The 14418-nt window shown below is 46.5% G+C and overlaps 3 protein-coding genes across 3 annotated transcripts; 2 read left to right on the plus strand and 1 right to left on the minus strand.

Moving 5' to 3' along the window:
• Window positions 1–1851: 1851 nt before the first annotated feature.
• LOC148318807 (dnaJ homolog subfamily B member 5) lies at window positions 1852–5748 on the plus strand. The gene is made up of 4 exons (XM_088280882.1): window positions 1852–2234; window positions 2965–3226; window positions 3398–3957; window positions 4834–5748. Exons 1-4 carry the CDS (start codon window positions 2127–2129, stop codon window positions 5065–5067), a joined length of 1164 nt encoding a protein of 387 aa, XP_088137008.1. The 5' UTR covers window positions 1852–2126; the 3' UTR covers window positions 5068–5748.
• A 1014-nt stretch (window positions 5749–6762) lies between these two features.
• Window positions 6763–8518, plus strand: hwa (huluwa). The gene is made up of 3 exons (XM_088281372.1): window positions 6763–7522; window positions 7649–7820; window positions 8047–8518. The coding sequence occupies exons 1-3, from the start codon at window positions 7010–7012 to the stop codon at window positions 8211–8213; spliced, it is 852 nt and encodes a 283-aa protein (XP_088137498.1). The 5' UTR covers window positions 6763–7009; the 3' UTR covers window positions 8214–8518.
• A 471-nt stretch (window positions 8519–8989) lies between these two features.
• On the minus strand, window positions 8990–13546 carry atp5f1a (ATP synthase F1 subunit alpha). Its single transcript, XM_088281359.1, has 11 exons — window positions 13401–13546; window positions 12855–12930; window positions 12495–12664; window positions 12212–12385; window positions 11973–12139; window positions 10933–11233; window positions 10590–10814; window positions 10118–10225; window positions 9892–10036; window positions 9495–9645; window positions 8990–9214 (listed from the first exon to the last, which is right to left on the minus strand). The coding sequence occupies exons 1-11, from the start codon at window positions 13458–13460 to the stop codon at window positions 9136–9138; spliced, it is 1656 nt and encodes a 551-aa protein (XP_088137485.1). The 5' UTR covers window positions 13461–13546; the 3' UTR covers window positions 8990–9135.
• Between the last annotated feature and the right edge of the window lie 872 nt (window positions 13547–14418).

Raw genomic sequence — 14418 nt, forward strand, 5'->3', positions numbered from 1 at the left:
ACTGAGGGAACATCTCGTTTTCTCATTAGATAAGCCCTCTTCTGAACATGTCAATCAAACCTTCACTGAGAATTATGATCAACTTTTTGGTTTGTTCAGTCATTGGGGGACTTTGGTATTAATAGTCTTGACATTGCCAAACATGAGTGCTCCTCAAACGTTTGTGATGCGCCAGTCGTCAACTGTCCGCTAGCGTGCTACCTTTGCAACGAGTACCACTGAATCCTTCTTGTAAGCACACATGCTGCTATATTTCTTCTTATATTTCTTGGCCTTTTATTTTGAAATGCCACATCAGATTTTGATGGAAGTACTTTGGTTAGATACCTGGGATGATCTAGTGTTCCCCAGCACTGGTCTGGTTGCAGGATAACGAAAGCTTAATTTTGAATTATTATTTTTTTTAATTTGTTGTAATGTCAGCCATTGGTGCACAGTTAACATTGATTTCTCTTTCTATCTCAATTCATAACATTTCTTGGTGCAATTCCGAGTCAGTTTGCAATCCCCCTGGGTGAAAAGACAAGTTTGATAACATTATTTTAAATCAAAACCACTGACTGACGTGCATACTTGAGTTTCACAGCTTTTTTTTAAGGTGGCCATCAACAAGCGCTTTCGGCGCATTACCGTAATGCACCGTGTTGCACAGTATTGAAAATAAGAGTGGCGGCTGGCTTGACTTCGTTTTTGCGAGTGGAGCCTGGCCTGACTGCAGTCATTTCCCCCCATTTCAGACGCCGGAGTCGACGTGTTGATGAAAAAGCTCCCACCTGAAAGCGCAGACAAAAGGCTGCGCTTTGAACGTCTGGCTCAGCACCCGTTCTGGAGCCTCGTTAAGCGCTAAAAATAGCCACCAATACAAGACTGTAAACGAGCGCGTTGTGTAACAGCACTTGGCGGGAGTGGAAGGAGGCCAGGGGGAGATTGCGCAATCCAAAATATGCTGTAGTACAGGCATCACCAAATGGCGGACCGCGGTCCGGTTCGGACCGGACCCAAGGCCAATCTATGATGATTTTATTTTCAGGGCGCATTCGCAAACGTTGGCGCTGCAATTCTCGTAAATACGGAAGATGCTCTCTTCCCGGGAAACTCCGGCTTTGATTGGCTGAGAGGCGGAGGAAGCTTTGCCTTGTATGTCCTCCACTCGCCCTCCTCCACCAACGTCTCCAAAAAGACATCTTGAGTCTACATTTTTAGGAAAAAAGGCCCGTTCAAGAGCAGCTTTCTCCATTTTTATCAACAGCTTGCTGAAATCAAGTCACCGGGTTATGTTTTTGTTTTGTTTTGTTTTTTGTTTCAATACCAACTTTTCATGTCCTTGTTCTTTTTTTTTTTTTTGGAATGCCGCACAGGCAAAGCGTTTGTGCTTCCCAATTGCTATTGAAAAACACCCCCACTGCCCTACATACACGAAACAGACGGGTCGAGGAAACGAGGTTCTGCGCATGATGTTTGTGTTTCGGACGAGGGGGGAAAATAATTTCCAGAAATGAAAACCTCCAACCATAATGGAGGACTGATGTCTAAAAAAATATCTATCATCCAACTATACACGATCTATCCTTTTTCATTTGTGTCACAAGTCAATCTGTTTGTCATCTTGCGATCAATCATGTATCTATCTCTCATCCCCACATCTATCTGTGGAAATCTCCTTCTTGTAATGTGTCTCAGTGAAGCTATTTGAGGACATGAAATGACGGTGCCGGTGTCCGTCTAGACTTGTGTGTTTGTTCTGTCTAGAGCGCCCCCCCCCCCAAAAAAAAAAAGTGGACTGTGTGTTCTGAGTCGTGACTCGCCTGCTTCTGGCCGTGTGCCTGCCGGAGCTCCGGAAGCGATGCTCCAGAAGGAGCGAGAAGGCTGCAACATCCGCGCCTGGCAACCAATCGGCCGCCATTGCGCTGCATCTCTCTCTGCCGTGGGACGGGCCAACACGGAGGAAGCTCCGTCACGCTGCGTGGGCTGGCTGAGCGTGGAGTAGAAAAGCGAGCTGAAGCCGAGCCACTATTTAGCAGTCGACAGCAGCACAGTGAAGGCAAGCCGCAGCTTTTTCAGCACCAGGCGCGAGGACAGCGACACCGGAGCCGAGCAACTCTTCACTCCACTTGACAGAATTCATCATGGTTCTCATCTGGACGCAGTTTGGAGTCAAGCACAAAAATGTCAACGTTAGGTGCAAAGTTCGGGTGATGCACAGAGGAGACAGCTCGGGATCGGCTTCATCCGCTGTAAGTAGGACATGCTTCCTTTTCATTTAGATCAATACATTTTGATGAATTGTTATATGCATCTAATAATACATCATTATGTCTGCATAATTGTCAAACATTTGGATGTGTTTATTACTGCAAGCATAAATACATTTTATTCTATACAATTAATGGACCAGTAAAAAAAAAACATTGTTTCTTTGGAATTGGGACGCTTTAATAACTGTGTTCCTCAATAAATCTTCAATAATTATATGTTTAATGGCTAGGGGGTGGAAAATACAATTCATATTTAGAAAGATGTAATAGACTTTAGGGTAGAAAATAAATGATGAATATATGCTTGAAAACTTCTGAAATGCTTATTACAACATGCAGAAAAACGTGTATCGATGAATTCTACTTTTAAAGGTCAAGTAAGACAAAAAGCAAATATATATATTTCAAAATGTGCTACAAGGCAAAAGCTCGAATTTGGAATTTAGTGGGTAAACGTGATTTCAATTTATGGATTAAAATAAGAAAAACAAGATCAGACATAACATTGGGGAATTGTGAAATGCTTCTTGCTGGACAATGTTCAATTATGAATGATCGTTGTTCAGATATCGAGAGCTACTCACCAGTCACAAAATAAGATCCACAATGTAGTGCCTTTCACAGAATTGAAAATAATATGCACGAGATGCGAGCTAATAATATGAATATGAATCCTAATATGTGAACGGCCTCTCACCCCACCTCGCAGGAAGGCACCAAGTCGGAGGCGGACGCCCCTTGCCTGTCCATCAAGCCCAGCGGCGGAAAGGACTTTTACAAGGTTCTGGGCGTGGCGTCGGACTCCAACGAGGACGAAATCAAGAAGGCCTACCGCAAGATGGCGCTCAAGTTCCACCCAGACAAGAATAGTGACGCCAACGCGGAGGACCGCTTCAAAGAAATCGCCGAGGCCTACGAGGTCCTGACCGATCCCGAGAAGAGGAACATCTACGACCAATTCGGAGAGGAAGGTGAGCATCAAATATTCAGCAATTTGGAGACAAAGTGCAGTTTGGCAGCTGTGAAACTCACAACGTATTAAAAAAAAAGAGTCCTCGGGCGTATCCAATTCGGATTTGTGAAATTCTCTGGTGACCGAAAGTCCGGTGAGAAGCAAATTAATTGTTTGTTTGTCCGTTCAGGTCTCAAGAGCGGCATGTCAGCGGCGGGCCAGGGCAACGCCTTCCCCAACTCATTCCCCACCGACCCACACGCCACGTTCTCCTCCTTCTTCCACGGTTCCGACCACTTTGACATCTTCTTCAGTCACGACGGAGACGACGACGACCTCTTCAACCCTTTCCGCCGCTTCCCCTTCAGCCACGTGGGCGGTTACAGCGGTCAGGAGGGCGGCGGCGGCGGCCTGAGGCGGGGTGGGCGGCGGCCGCGGGGCAAGACGCTGGTGCGCGAGCTGCCGGTCAGCCTGGAGGACGTCATGCACGGCTGCACCAAGCACGTCAAGATCACCCGCAGCCGCCTGGGTCCGGACGGCCGCAGCCTGCGGACCGAGGACAAGGTGCTGAACGTGGTGGTGAAGAAAGGATGGAAGGCGGGCACCAAGATCACCTTCCCCCGCGAGGGCGACGAGACGCCCGACAGCACGCCCGCCGACGTCACCTTCGTCCTCCGTGACGCAGAGCACCCGAAATACAAGAGAGACGGCTCCAACATCGTCTACACGGCCAGCATCACACTTAAAGAGGTGAGGTCACCTGGCGCTGAAGGTCCATTTGGAAGTCAAGCGCTTTGAGTCGCTCCGTCCAAAACTTCCGCAAAGAAAGCTGCGGCAACTCAGTCAAGAAGCCTTTCAAATCCATAAAGGATCTCTGGCGACCAATCAATCAACTGCACCATTTGCGTTTAGTCGCGCGTTTTTCATCACCACCAGAAATTTGTTGACGATGAGAAAACAACGTCAATGAAATGTGTTACCAAACCTTCCGACTGCTCCACGGCGCCCACGCCGCGCTTCCTCTCGTTTATGTAAGCACTCAATGAGTGAAATGACTTGAATACGGCGCCAGCAAAGGGTGGCATCGTGACCTCATCCGCCCCCGCCGAGCGCCGCGCTATTTTTAGCTCCCGACTCTTTGTGATGCTGCTCAGGAGAAGCGGGAGGAGGAGGAGGCCTTTTTGTCTCTTTAGCTCTCGCTTGATACGCGCCCACGCTTGGCAGCCGTCGCCGCAGAGACTGGCCTGGTGAGCTCCTTCCTTGCGTAACTGCCTTTTTTTTGCTTTGGGTTTATGCAACTTGACACCTTTGGAAGAATTCCGAAAGCGAGCCTCACAGAGATTCGCCTTTCTTTCGTTCACTTTTTTCACCGCGTCGAATGATTACGATTGGTTGTCCATGGAAAGGGTGCCAATAAAAATATCTGGCAAGCAACAGCAAAATGGCAGAGCCGCGTTTTAGGAAGCCAACAACTGCAAATTCACATTTTTCAAATTCTATCGTGACATTTTGGCAAACCTTTGCCTATTCGATAGTTTGGTGTGATCCAACTGGACATTTTTGGAGCCGTTCCAAAAGCCTCGCCCTCAAAGTCAACGTTTGTGTTCTCCTCTGCTCTTCTTCCAGGCGCTTTGTGGCTGCACGGTCAACGTTCCCACGCTGGACAACCGCCTCATGCCTCTGCCGTGCAGCGACGTCATCAGGCCCGGTGCGCTGCGGCGCCTACGCGGCGAGGGCCTACCCGTTGCCCGCAGCCCATCGCGGCGGGGCGACCTGGTGGTGGAGTTCCGGGTGCTCTTCCCCGACAGGATCCCGCCGCAGTCGCGGGAAATCATCAAGCACAGCCTGGGACAGTGCTAGTCTGCTCAGCGGCGCAACAAGCCAGATAACCCGACTGCCAAATCCACCAAGGAGATCGGCCTCCTTTAGGTACCCGATGACGGCGACCCGAGGGGCGGGTCGAGCGCCACCCAATTCGCAACCAACGGCTGCGACGGGCGGCCCACACAAAGGGTGCCGAACTTTCGCGCGATCTTCAACATTTCAATCCAGGAAATTCTCAATCGTGGAACTTCAGCGCCCGTTCCCGTCGGAGGTGCTATTCGACCAATCACAAACACCCGTCGTGTTCCGTGCAGGAGGGCAACATAAAACCTGACAAAAGTGCTCTTTGGTATCTGAGGACATCTCCGTTTTGCCTTTCTCTCCGATGAAAAGCGTATTCTTATCATGTGTACTGTCATGACTGCAGTATCTTATTTGAGTCTGTACAGACTTAAGAGGGTTTTGGGGATGGGGCGGGGGGGGGGGTGAATTACTTTGACTATAGTTATATATGGTGCTCATATGGGACTTTTGCATTAATTTTCTTACAGTGTGCTTGTGTGCAAAGACCTCCTTTGTGCGCAAACAAACGCAAACAACGTCGTCTCTAACAGAGACTCCTGTGTCAATTGTTCTATTGAATTGAAAGGCGTCAACGTCGAATGTCTGACGAGGACCTGGCGGCATGAAATGTATTAAACAGAATGCAAAAGTTGACCCCTCATGTCTTGTCATGTTTGCTTCAACGCTTACACCGATCAAAATCTTTTTGCGACACACTGTAGGGTGACGTCCAACTTCAGAATTGAATTCCACAAAAGAAGGCAAACCTTTTTTCTTTTGTCTTTGACGTGCATCATCAACAAAATGTTGTGGCCTCCCATCAACAAACATTTCCAAGTCACAAAATCCCAAAGAAAACTACCAAAGAATCAACGACCAATGGCAGACTGCCGTGGGTCTTTGATGCTCACGCCAATCAGTGAAATTCTCTGGCAAGCAATGAACAAAACGCAGCTCCACCCTTTAGTGACCCAACAACCAAACTTCCAATAGTTTGAATTGTTCTTCAGAGTAAGATTTGATTTTGTTTCGACTGTGTTTTTTTTTTTAATTCAGTTCGTTTTAATTTGTTTTTAGAACAGGATTGTGAGTGGTTGCTTTTTTCCTTTCAAAAATATGTGGTTTAATTGCAGTTTTCATTAGGATTATAATTAGTTTTTAATTTTTTTTTAATATATGGAGTAATCACTCAGTGCCATTTTGAAAAAAAAAAAAGAATCTATAAAGTAAAAGGGCGCTACAAGTCCCACACAACTGTTAGACTGACAAACTAATAATTTAAATTTAGCCCTGAAAGGTCAGTTAGCAAATTAATTAACAAAGATGAATCATTATAGCTTTGATAGAACATTTCTAAACCTAGTTTCAGTTTCAGTAGGTAATTTTAAAGCAACTTTGTTTTTATTTTTCCTATATAGAGAAAGTATTTTTGTTTCAGTTTTAGTTTAGCGCTTGTTAGTGTTCATTAACGATGATAACATTATCAATAACTGCAATTTACCACTCTGTAACCAATAATTTTGTAATCTCCAAGTTTTAATAAAATACATTTTTACTCCGTTGCTTGCCACCATTGAGTGGAGTGTTTGCGCTTTTCTTTTGCACAAAGGAATCATGTCCACTGCCGCCCCCTTGTGGCTTTTTTGGGCGCCACAGCAACGTGCGTCACAGTAAACTTAATTGCGCGCAGCTGCCGCTCTGTAAAGTCTGTGAACTCGCATGCACACTCGAGAGGAGCGCACTTGTTACTTTTCACATTACACGTCAAAAAAGGTGGACAGCAAAACACAAAGTGTTTGATTGACACGACAAACAACGGATTTACTCACCTTCACCGTGTAGATTAGAATCAATCGAGATCGCCGAGGGTGCCGGGGGTGGGGGGGGTTTCCCTTTTGGTGTCCTCTGGGATGAAATGTCGCAAACGGGTCAAAGCGTCCCACACAGCCCCAACCTGAGCGAGGGTTACCCGGTGGCCAGCCTCACCCTGGTGGTCCTTCTGCTCATCCCCGCCGTGGTGGTTCTGCTCCTACTCAACTGTCTCTTCCTGGGCTACAAATTGCTCCTCCTTTTCAAGGAGAGGCCGCGGACGCAGCATCGAGAAGACGCGGAGGAGCTCCTGCTGCTGGAGTCCACATTGCGGGCCCAGAGGACGCCCGATGCGGAAGGTTTCTCCACCCGGAGAGCGTACATGTCGCTGTCCGAGCCCGTCCTACCCCAGCCGCCGGCCACCTCGTCTAGGGCGTCTTTGTCCGGCAGGGAGCACGGGATCTGGCTGCTGAGGGCGGGGTCCGGGTCCTTGAGGACGCCCAGCAGCAGACCGAGACCCGGTGTGGATGAGTGGCGTCACAGTGCGCCGGTGTTGCCCGAGACCAGCGAGTCGGAAGGCGACACGAGAGGCAACCTGGTGCCGCCCAACTCTCCCACGGTGAGTAATCCACTGGAGGAAAAGGAGCTTATTTTGCCACCCTGAAATTTGATGACTAATGTTTTTTCTTGACACTGCTCACCACTCGTGTCTTTGAATCACCCCAACCCGAAATTGTCCACTTAGTGCATTTACAAAGAAACAGAAGACGTGTCCGGCATGTTCGGGATGCTGACCGAGGTGAACCCGGGCGCACTCCATCAGTTGGACCAAGCCCACGTGGAGTTCCAGTCCCACATCCAGCCACTCTCGGATGGCTCCTGCTCCGGGCTGGACAGTGACTTTGGTGCCAGTGCAGGTTTGTTGATGCTCGATAGTAGCCATTTGTCACAAAAAGAAGATTGTTAAATGGGAAGGGAAGTAAAACACGTTTTAGGATCATAACTTTTATTCAGCATTAGGAGTCTAAAGTCTATAATGTCCCCCATTTTGTGGGCTAATGACACAAAGTTGAACCTCCAGAACAGTGAGAGGTGCAGTCTAGCTGTATGAAAACACAATCAAGTTGCAAAACTGTGTTCAAGGTGTGTCCCTGCGGATTTTGTCAGCGGACAGCGACAGTTTGTCCAACGGCATCCTCACGTCAGCGTTGGAGTGGGACTATTACGACCCGTGCTACGTCCAGCAGAACCACGTGCCCAAACACAAACGCCACCGGCCTGCCATGCACACCAAACAGTATTGGGTGTAAAAAAAAAAAAAAAAAAAGTCTGCCTACTTTTTAAGTGTCTATTTATTGCTTATTCATTTTGAATTCTATTTAATATTGCGGAGATTTTGTTAAGTTTGTCTCACTTATCACTACAATTTTTGCACATTGGCTTTTTGAATGCACCAAAGTGAATTTGTTCAAATGTATATTTAAGTTGCACTATTTAAAATCTGATTATGTTCACTGTACCCGTTTCACGTTTAAATTCTGTCACAATTGCACCATGTTTACTGAAATTGTTAGTCACCAATAAAGGCTGATTTTTATAAATGTTTACTTCTAAATGTGAATTAAGATACTTTGGCTTTTTTTTTTTTTTTACACCAAGGACTACTTTAAAATAATCAAAAATGGGCGATACTTAATATTGTAAGGTGCTGTAACAGTGCAGCAAAACATCAACACTGCTCAAGTTACATCGCAATTATATTTGCTTAAAATGTCACTTTGCATCACTGTACTAATTTTGTTTCAGGTGTGAGTGATTTTTGTAGTTTTTTTTGGTGAATACCATTCCAACCTGTTTAGCACTTTATAAATTTTAGCTCCCACAGTTTAAGCAACTAAAAAAATGATGCATTGCACTTCTGTGCAGTAGTGGATCCGAGAATTTGCATCAACTGCCGATGATTGCCTTCCCAGCGCTTGAAATAGAAATAAATGACATGCTTGACCTTGGAAATATGCCATCATGAAAACTACAAGAACATTATTCTTTACATCTTATGGTTAAAACAGACCAAATCCAAAATTGCGCATTTGTTGGAATAACTTTTATTCTCTTGACTGTACATTAGAGATCAAATGTTCATAGAAAGTACAAGTGTCCAAGCTGTAAGCAAACAAACATGGCGCACAACCAACAACGCAAGATAAAAAGCGGACAAAGCCTCGCCACACGTTACTCAAAGCTGGAGAGGAAGTTGAGCACAATCTGCTTGAGTTTAGCGTCCGAGGCCTCGGAGATTTTGCCGTCAGCCCTGCGAAAAGAAAGGGCACGAATCGGAGGATTGTCTTTGTAAAGGAAGATTTTTGCATTATTACGTTTGTTTTTTTTTAGGTTGCTAATATTGTTCTTAAAATAGCAAATCTACAAAAGAACAAACATTGGAAAATAACTAAATGAATGCAATCCTTCCCTAAAATCTCTACCGCGACTTTCATGTCCACCAGAGGGCGCTATGTGTGCCGTCATTGATGTGGGGCAACCAAGTGAACGTTAACTAATAGCACCAAAAATGTTGAGGGAAAAAAACCTACTTGATGGCAGCCAGCAGGTCTTGCTGCTGACTCAGGATGTGCTGCAGGAAGGCCTTCTCGAACTTTGTGATCTTGCTGGGCTCCATCTTGTCCAAGTGTCCCCTCACGCCGGCGTAAATGACCGTGACCTGCTCTTCGATGGCCATGGGAGCTGCAGGAAAACGGGCTACCATGTCTCAAAATCCAAAAGCAACAGTCTCGGGTCCTGGAGGGACGGTGTCCTGCATGTTTTCCAACTGCAACACACCTGATTCAAATGAGCAGGATACTTCTCAGGCGCTTGCTGATGAGATGATCCTTTGAATCAGGTGGGAGGCATCGAAAGCATGCAGGAAAGCGCGGCCCTCCGCGACTGGATCTTGACACTCCTGCACTCCACATTCTTGTCATGACTTACAGTACTGGCCCTGCTTGAGGAGCTCTGTCAGACGCACGCCGCGGTTCAACAGCTGCTGCGTGGCGGCGTCCAGGTCGGAGCCGAACTGGGCGAAGGCAGCCACCTCGCGGTACTGGGCCAGCTCCAACTTCATGGTGCCGGCCACCTGGCGGCAAACAAACGGAACCAGTCGGGTTGCTGCGTTTTGGAGGATGGCTTCTGTTGAGACTCGCCGGGCGCAACAAACCTGCTTCATGGCCCTGGTCTGGGCCGCTGAGCCGACGCGCGACACCGACAGTCCGACGTTGATGGCGGGGCGGATACCTTTGTAGAAGAGCTCCGTCTCCAAGAAAATCTGAAGGAAAACCGCAGAAACGACAGTGTTACCTGATGAGCATTTTTTGGGGAGGAGCAATTGTTAAGTCTCCAAAGGATCAGCTCCGCCTGCAGTGTGTGCCAACCTGGTGAACAACTACAGGAAAGAGGAATTCAGCGTGCAAGATATCTGCCCGTTGAACAAAGCGAACTATTAGTGAAGGGAGGAACGTCAAACTTTCACAAAATGTGTCAATCTAAACACTTAATGGAATTGAAACTTTTTACGAGGCATTTTCAAGACCTCTGGATGGCGGCTTTTAGGCACGTTTCATTTTTAAAGGATCGTTTGTGGCCTCATTTTGCAAAAACCCAATGAGAGGCCAATGGCGGTTCCTTGCTACCTGTCCATCGGTGATGGAGATGACATTGGTGGGAATGTAGGCCGACACGTCTCCGGCCTGCGTCTCGATGACAGGCAGGGCGGTGAGCGAGCCGCCGCCAAAGTTGTCGTTCATCTTGGCTGCCCTCTCCAGCAAGCGGGAATGCAGGTAGAAGACGTCGCCCGGGTAGGCTTCACGGCCGGGCGGCCGGCGGAGCAGCAGCGACATCTGACGGTAGGCGACAGCCTGGTGGAGGAGCACAATCACGTAAAGCCGATTCAATAGGCTCATTGCACGCCACTTCTGAGCTGTCCGCTATGATGAAATTGTGACTTAACAGCTGAGCCACTTAAGAGAACCTCACCTGCTTGGAGAGATCGTCGTAGATGATGAGGGCGTGTTTGCCGTTGTCCCGGAAGTACTCGCCCATGGAGCAGCCCGAATAGGGCGCCAAGTACTGCAGGGGAGCGGCGTCGGAGGCCGTCGCCGACACCACGATGGTGTACTTCATGGCGTCGGCGTCCGTCAGCCTCTTGACCAGCTGGGCCACGGTGGACCTCTTCTGGCCGATGGCCACGTAGATGCAGTAGAGCTTCTTCTTCTCGTCGGTGCCTTCGTTGAAGCGCTTCTGGTTGATGATGGTGTCGATGGCGATGGCAGTTTTGCTGGGGCAAAACATTCACAGACTAAGTGGTCCGGCTCCATCCGACAATTAGCATTAATTGCGTTTTGAAAGCAAAAGCAAAGGCAAACCGCTTTCATTGAAAAGCAACGCAATAACCCGTAGAAGACGAGCCATTATTTATTTGTTATTTTTTAAATTCATTCATCGCATTCAATTTAAATCATATTGTTGTCTGCAGAAAAGCAAATCAAAACAAATTACTTCATTTGTAGTAGTTCGTGTAATCTAGTGTTTTTTTTAACAAATGCAGGGCCATGTCTTGTCTCTACTCATAGTTGAAATAAATTCAATAATCTCATGAGTTGAAATCTTTAAACTTAGTTTGTATATAACATTTAAAATTAGATTAGCAACCCCCAAAAAACGCGGTGGGGTGTCTAATGAGTCAACTTTACATAGATCTGATCGGTTGGATTGCAACCGCAGATATTTTGCTTAGCGATCGGTTGTAATGTCAGAATTTGTTGAACGAATAATGAAATCATCGAGATTTCTTCTTCAATATTTTAAAATAAAGCATCAGGTCCCCCACCCGCCTTGGTCACAGGAGAGAAGTATAATGCCCGCCTACACAACTAAGCGGATGAGTAAGCTGCTGAAATATTGGTCGATTTTTACAAGCGCCTGAGAATTTTGTTGTACCGTCGGTCTACATGTATCGATGTACAATTTGTGTTCAAACATCGTTTGCGTCAACTGTATTTGATAAATCCTCGTACCCGGTCTGCCTGTCGCCAATGATGAGTTCACGCTGACCGCGGCCAATGGGCACCAGACTGTCCACGGCTTTGATGCCAGTCTGCATGGGCTCCCTCACGGAAATGCGCGGGATGATGCCGGGGGCCTTCAGGCCCACGCGCCGACGGGTCTGGGAGCCGAGGGGGCCCTGCCAAAAGGTGAAGGAGGAAACTTTTGAAAATCTGTGATGAGGCGGCGGCGTTGTGAAATTTTCAATCACCTTTCCATCGATGGCATTTCCAAGGGCATCCACAACGCGACCCAGCAGCTGCTCTCCGACCGGCACGTCCACAATGGCGCCTGTCCTCTTGACAATGTCGCCCTCCTTGATTAGTTTGTCGTTACCGAACACCACCACACCAACATTGTCTGGTTCCAAGTTGAGAGACATTCCCTGGAAAATGAGCAGGAAAAAAATTAAATCAATGACTTCTTTTGTCCGCCATTTTTCAAAAAAATGTTTCATTCTAAACAAAGAATAAGAAGCGAATGCAAGGGCCAACCTTAAGTCCGGATGAGAACTCCACCATCTCCTCGGCCTGCACGTTCCTGAGACCGTAGACTCGAGCGATACCATCGCCGATGGACAACACGCGGCCGGTCTCTTCCAAATCAGCGCTAGTGTCCGCTCCCATGATCTTCTGCTCCAGGATGGAAGAAACCTCGGCAGTGCCTTTTGATAAAAACAAGTTCATGAGTACGTGAATTCTAAAATTCAATTATCACTTACAGGTGGGCACATTAAAATAAAATACTGATTAGTTTGACAAAGACAAAAAAAAACAAATCAATCTTTGATTACATTGTCACTTCCGTTAATGTAAACAATGAAATTATTTGGTCTTTCTGTTTACAACAATTACCTGTTTTTTGCATCCATGGGCGGGTGGTGTGGAGGTTCTTGACTCCCACACATGCTGCAGGGGCATTTTTTAATACCTTTCAAATGCAGCAAACAGTGGTCATGTAAGCAAGGTGATGTGTTTTCATCAACTACTAAAAACCCAATTAGCATAATTTAGGTGGAACGGCAGACTGAGATGAAAAGTGAGTTATCAGATAAAGAAGAGAGCCCAGATATAAGATGAGAGACTTGCATTAAGTAGCCATCGTGAGCTTGCACGCAGAGCTGGATAAACGTGACCTTCAGTGAAAAATGCAACTGCTCACTTAAAACACAGCTAATGTGTTTCATTCATACTGAAACGTCGAAAAATAATATATCGATGCGTCCTAAAAAATGTTTGAACGTTTTAAATGCACTTGTCAGATTAGATGTGGGGCGTATCCGCGAAGTGACAGGCCCGGTGTCCTCCGCATGCTAGCACGTCCGCCATGATTTGTCTTGCTAAAGGTCTCCGGTTCCACAACGAAATAAACCAAAAACAATTAACGTGAGGTCTGCTTACATATCCGGCCCGGCGAGGTAGTATGCGGACAAGAGCCGCTGTGACGCGTACAGACAACATGCTGTGGTCCTGCGACGACTGTCCTGCTCCCTGAGGATGAGCTGAGAGAGGAGGTTGGCAGACAGAGCAGGCAAAAGGAAGAAAGGTTACCGTAACCCGGAAGTCGTTCACGGGTGAAGATGCGATTTATTTTATTTTTTAAGTTTCACTTTTTTTTGCATTGTTTTACGATATATCCTATAGGGTATTTTATATATATCGTATATATGTTAAAATATATCATGGAATATTAAATTGCTGTATTGTGATGCTCCGACAAATTGAGAAGACAGTGTGCTAACTTCCGGTCACTGTGCGAACACAGCATCTCGCTCATCGTCCATAAAATATGATAACTGAGTTAAAACACAATACTTAGTCACTGTGCGAATTGAATACACACAGTGAGTGAACAATAACTCAATAAAAGGGGTGGAGGAATATAAGACTGCCTTTACTACCAAGGAATAATTAACATCTAACATTAACAATAAATATGTAATTCTAAGCAACTATTTAAACTCTGCCACTCGGCATGCTGGGATTTCCATGCCGCCGTGTGGAAGTACTGTGAATGAGAGACGTGCTGATTAAATAAAGTTAAAGGGAGCAAATGTAAAGGGCTCTAACCTCCATTCTGCTTTGACATAGACAGCTGATACGGAAAAAAATACAAGCTGAGCTCCAAAAGGGGGTGTCGCCGTTCGTTGTAAATCGTATCACTGAAAAGCCTTTGATTCACTCCAGTCTTTTAGTCGGGTGTGTTTTAGTACTGATGTTATTTTCACATGCAAACTTATTATATAAGAGCCAATGGTAAGGTCAATCAAGCGACCTTATAAAGAGGCAGAATATGACCTTAGTGCGGTTGGTAAAAAAAACAAAAACAAAAGTGGCTGGAAAGGAGCACATGCATGAATGGATGACGAGCGCCCTCTGGTGACTGTTGATGGTTAAATAACGGGAAAAAAATCGCACC

This window comes from Idiotropiscis lumnitzeri, chromosome 18 (genome assembly GCF_059441095.1).
Source record: "Idiotropiscis lumnitzeri isolate Australia: NSW breed Sydney's pygmy pipehorse chromosome 18, RoL_Ilum_1.0, whole genome shotgun sequence".
NCBI lineage: Eukaryota > Metazoa > Chordata > Actinopteri > Syngnathiformes > Syngnathidae > Idiotropiscis > Idiotropiscis lumnitzeri.

Coding starts and splice junctions, on each gene's coding strand:
- LOC148318807 (XM_088280882.1), top strand. CDS start 2,127: ATGGTTCTCATCTGGACGCAGTTTGGAGTCAAGCACAAAAATGTCAAC. Junction 3,227..3,397: donor CGACCAATTCGGAGAGGAAG/GTGAGCATCAAA, acceptor TTGTCCGTTCAG/GTCTCAAGAGCGGCATGTCA. Junction 3,958..4,833: donor CCAGCATCACACTTAAAGAG/GTGAGGTCACCT, acceptor CTCTTCTTCCAG/GCGCTTTGTGGCTGCACGGT.
- hwa (XM_088281372.1), top strand. CDS start 7,010: ATGTCGCAAACGGGTCAAAGCGTCCCACACAGCCCCAACCTGAGCGAG. Junction 7,523..7,648: donor TGCCGCCCAACTCTCCCACG/GTGAGTAATCCA, acceptor TTGTCCACTTAG/TGCATTTACAAAGAAACAGA. Junction 7,821..8,046: donor TGACTTTGGTGCCAGTGCAG/GTTTGTTGATGC, acceptor ACTGTGTTCAAG/GTGTGTCCCTGCGGATTTTG.
- atp5f1a (XM_088281359.1), bottom strand. CDS start 13,460: ATGTTGTCTGTACGCGTCACAGCGGCTCTTGTCCGCATACTACCTCGC. Junction 12,386..12,494: donor AGTTCTCATCCGGACTTAAG/GTTGGCCCTTGC, acceptor CTCATTTTCCAG/GGAATGTCTCTCAACTTGGA. Junction 10,037..10,117: donor AGACCAGGGCCATGAAGCAG/GTTTGTTGCGCC, acceptor GTTTGCCGCCAG/GTGGCCGGCACCATGAAGTT.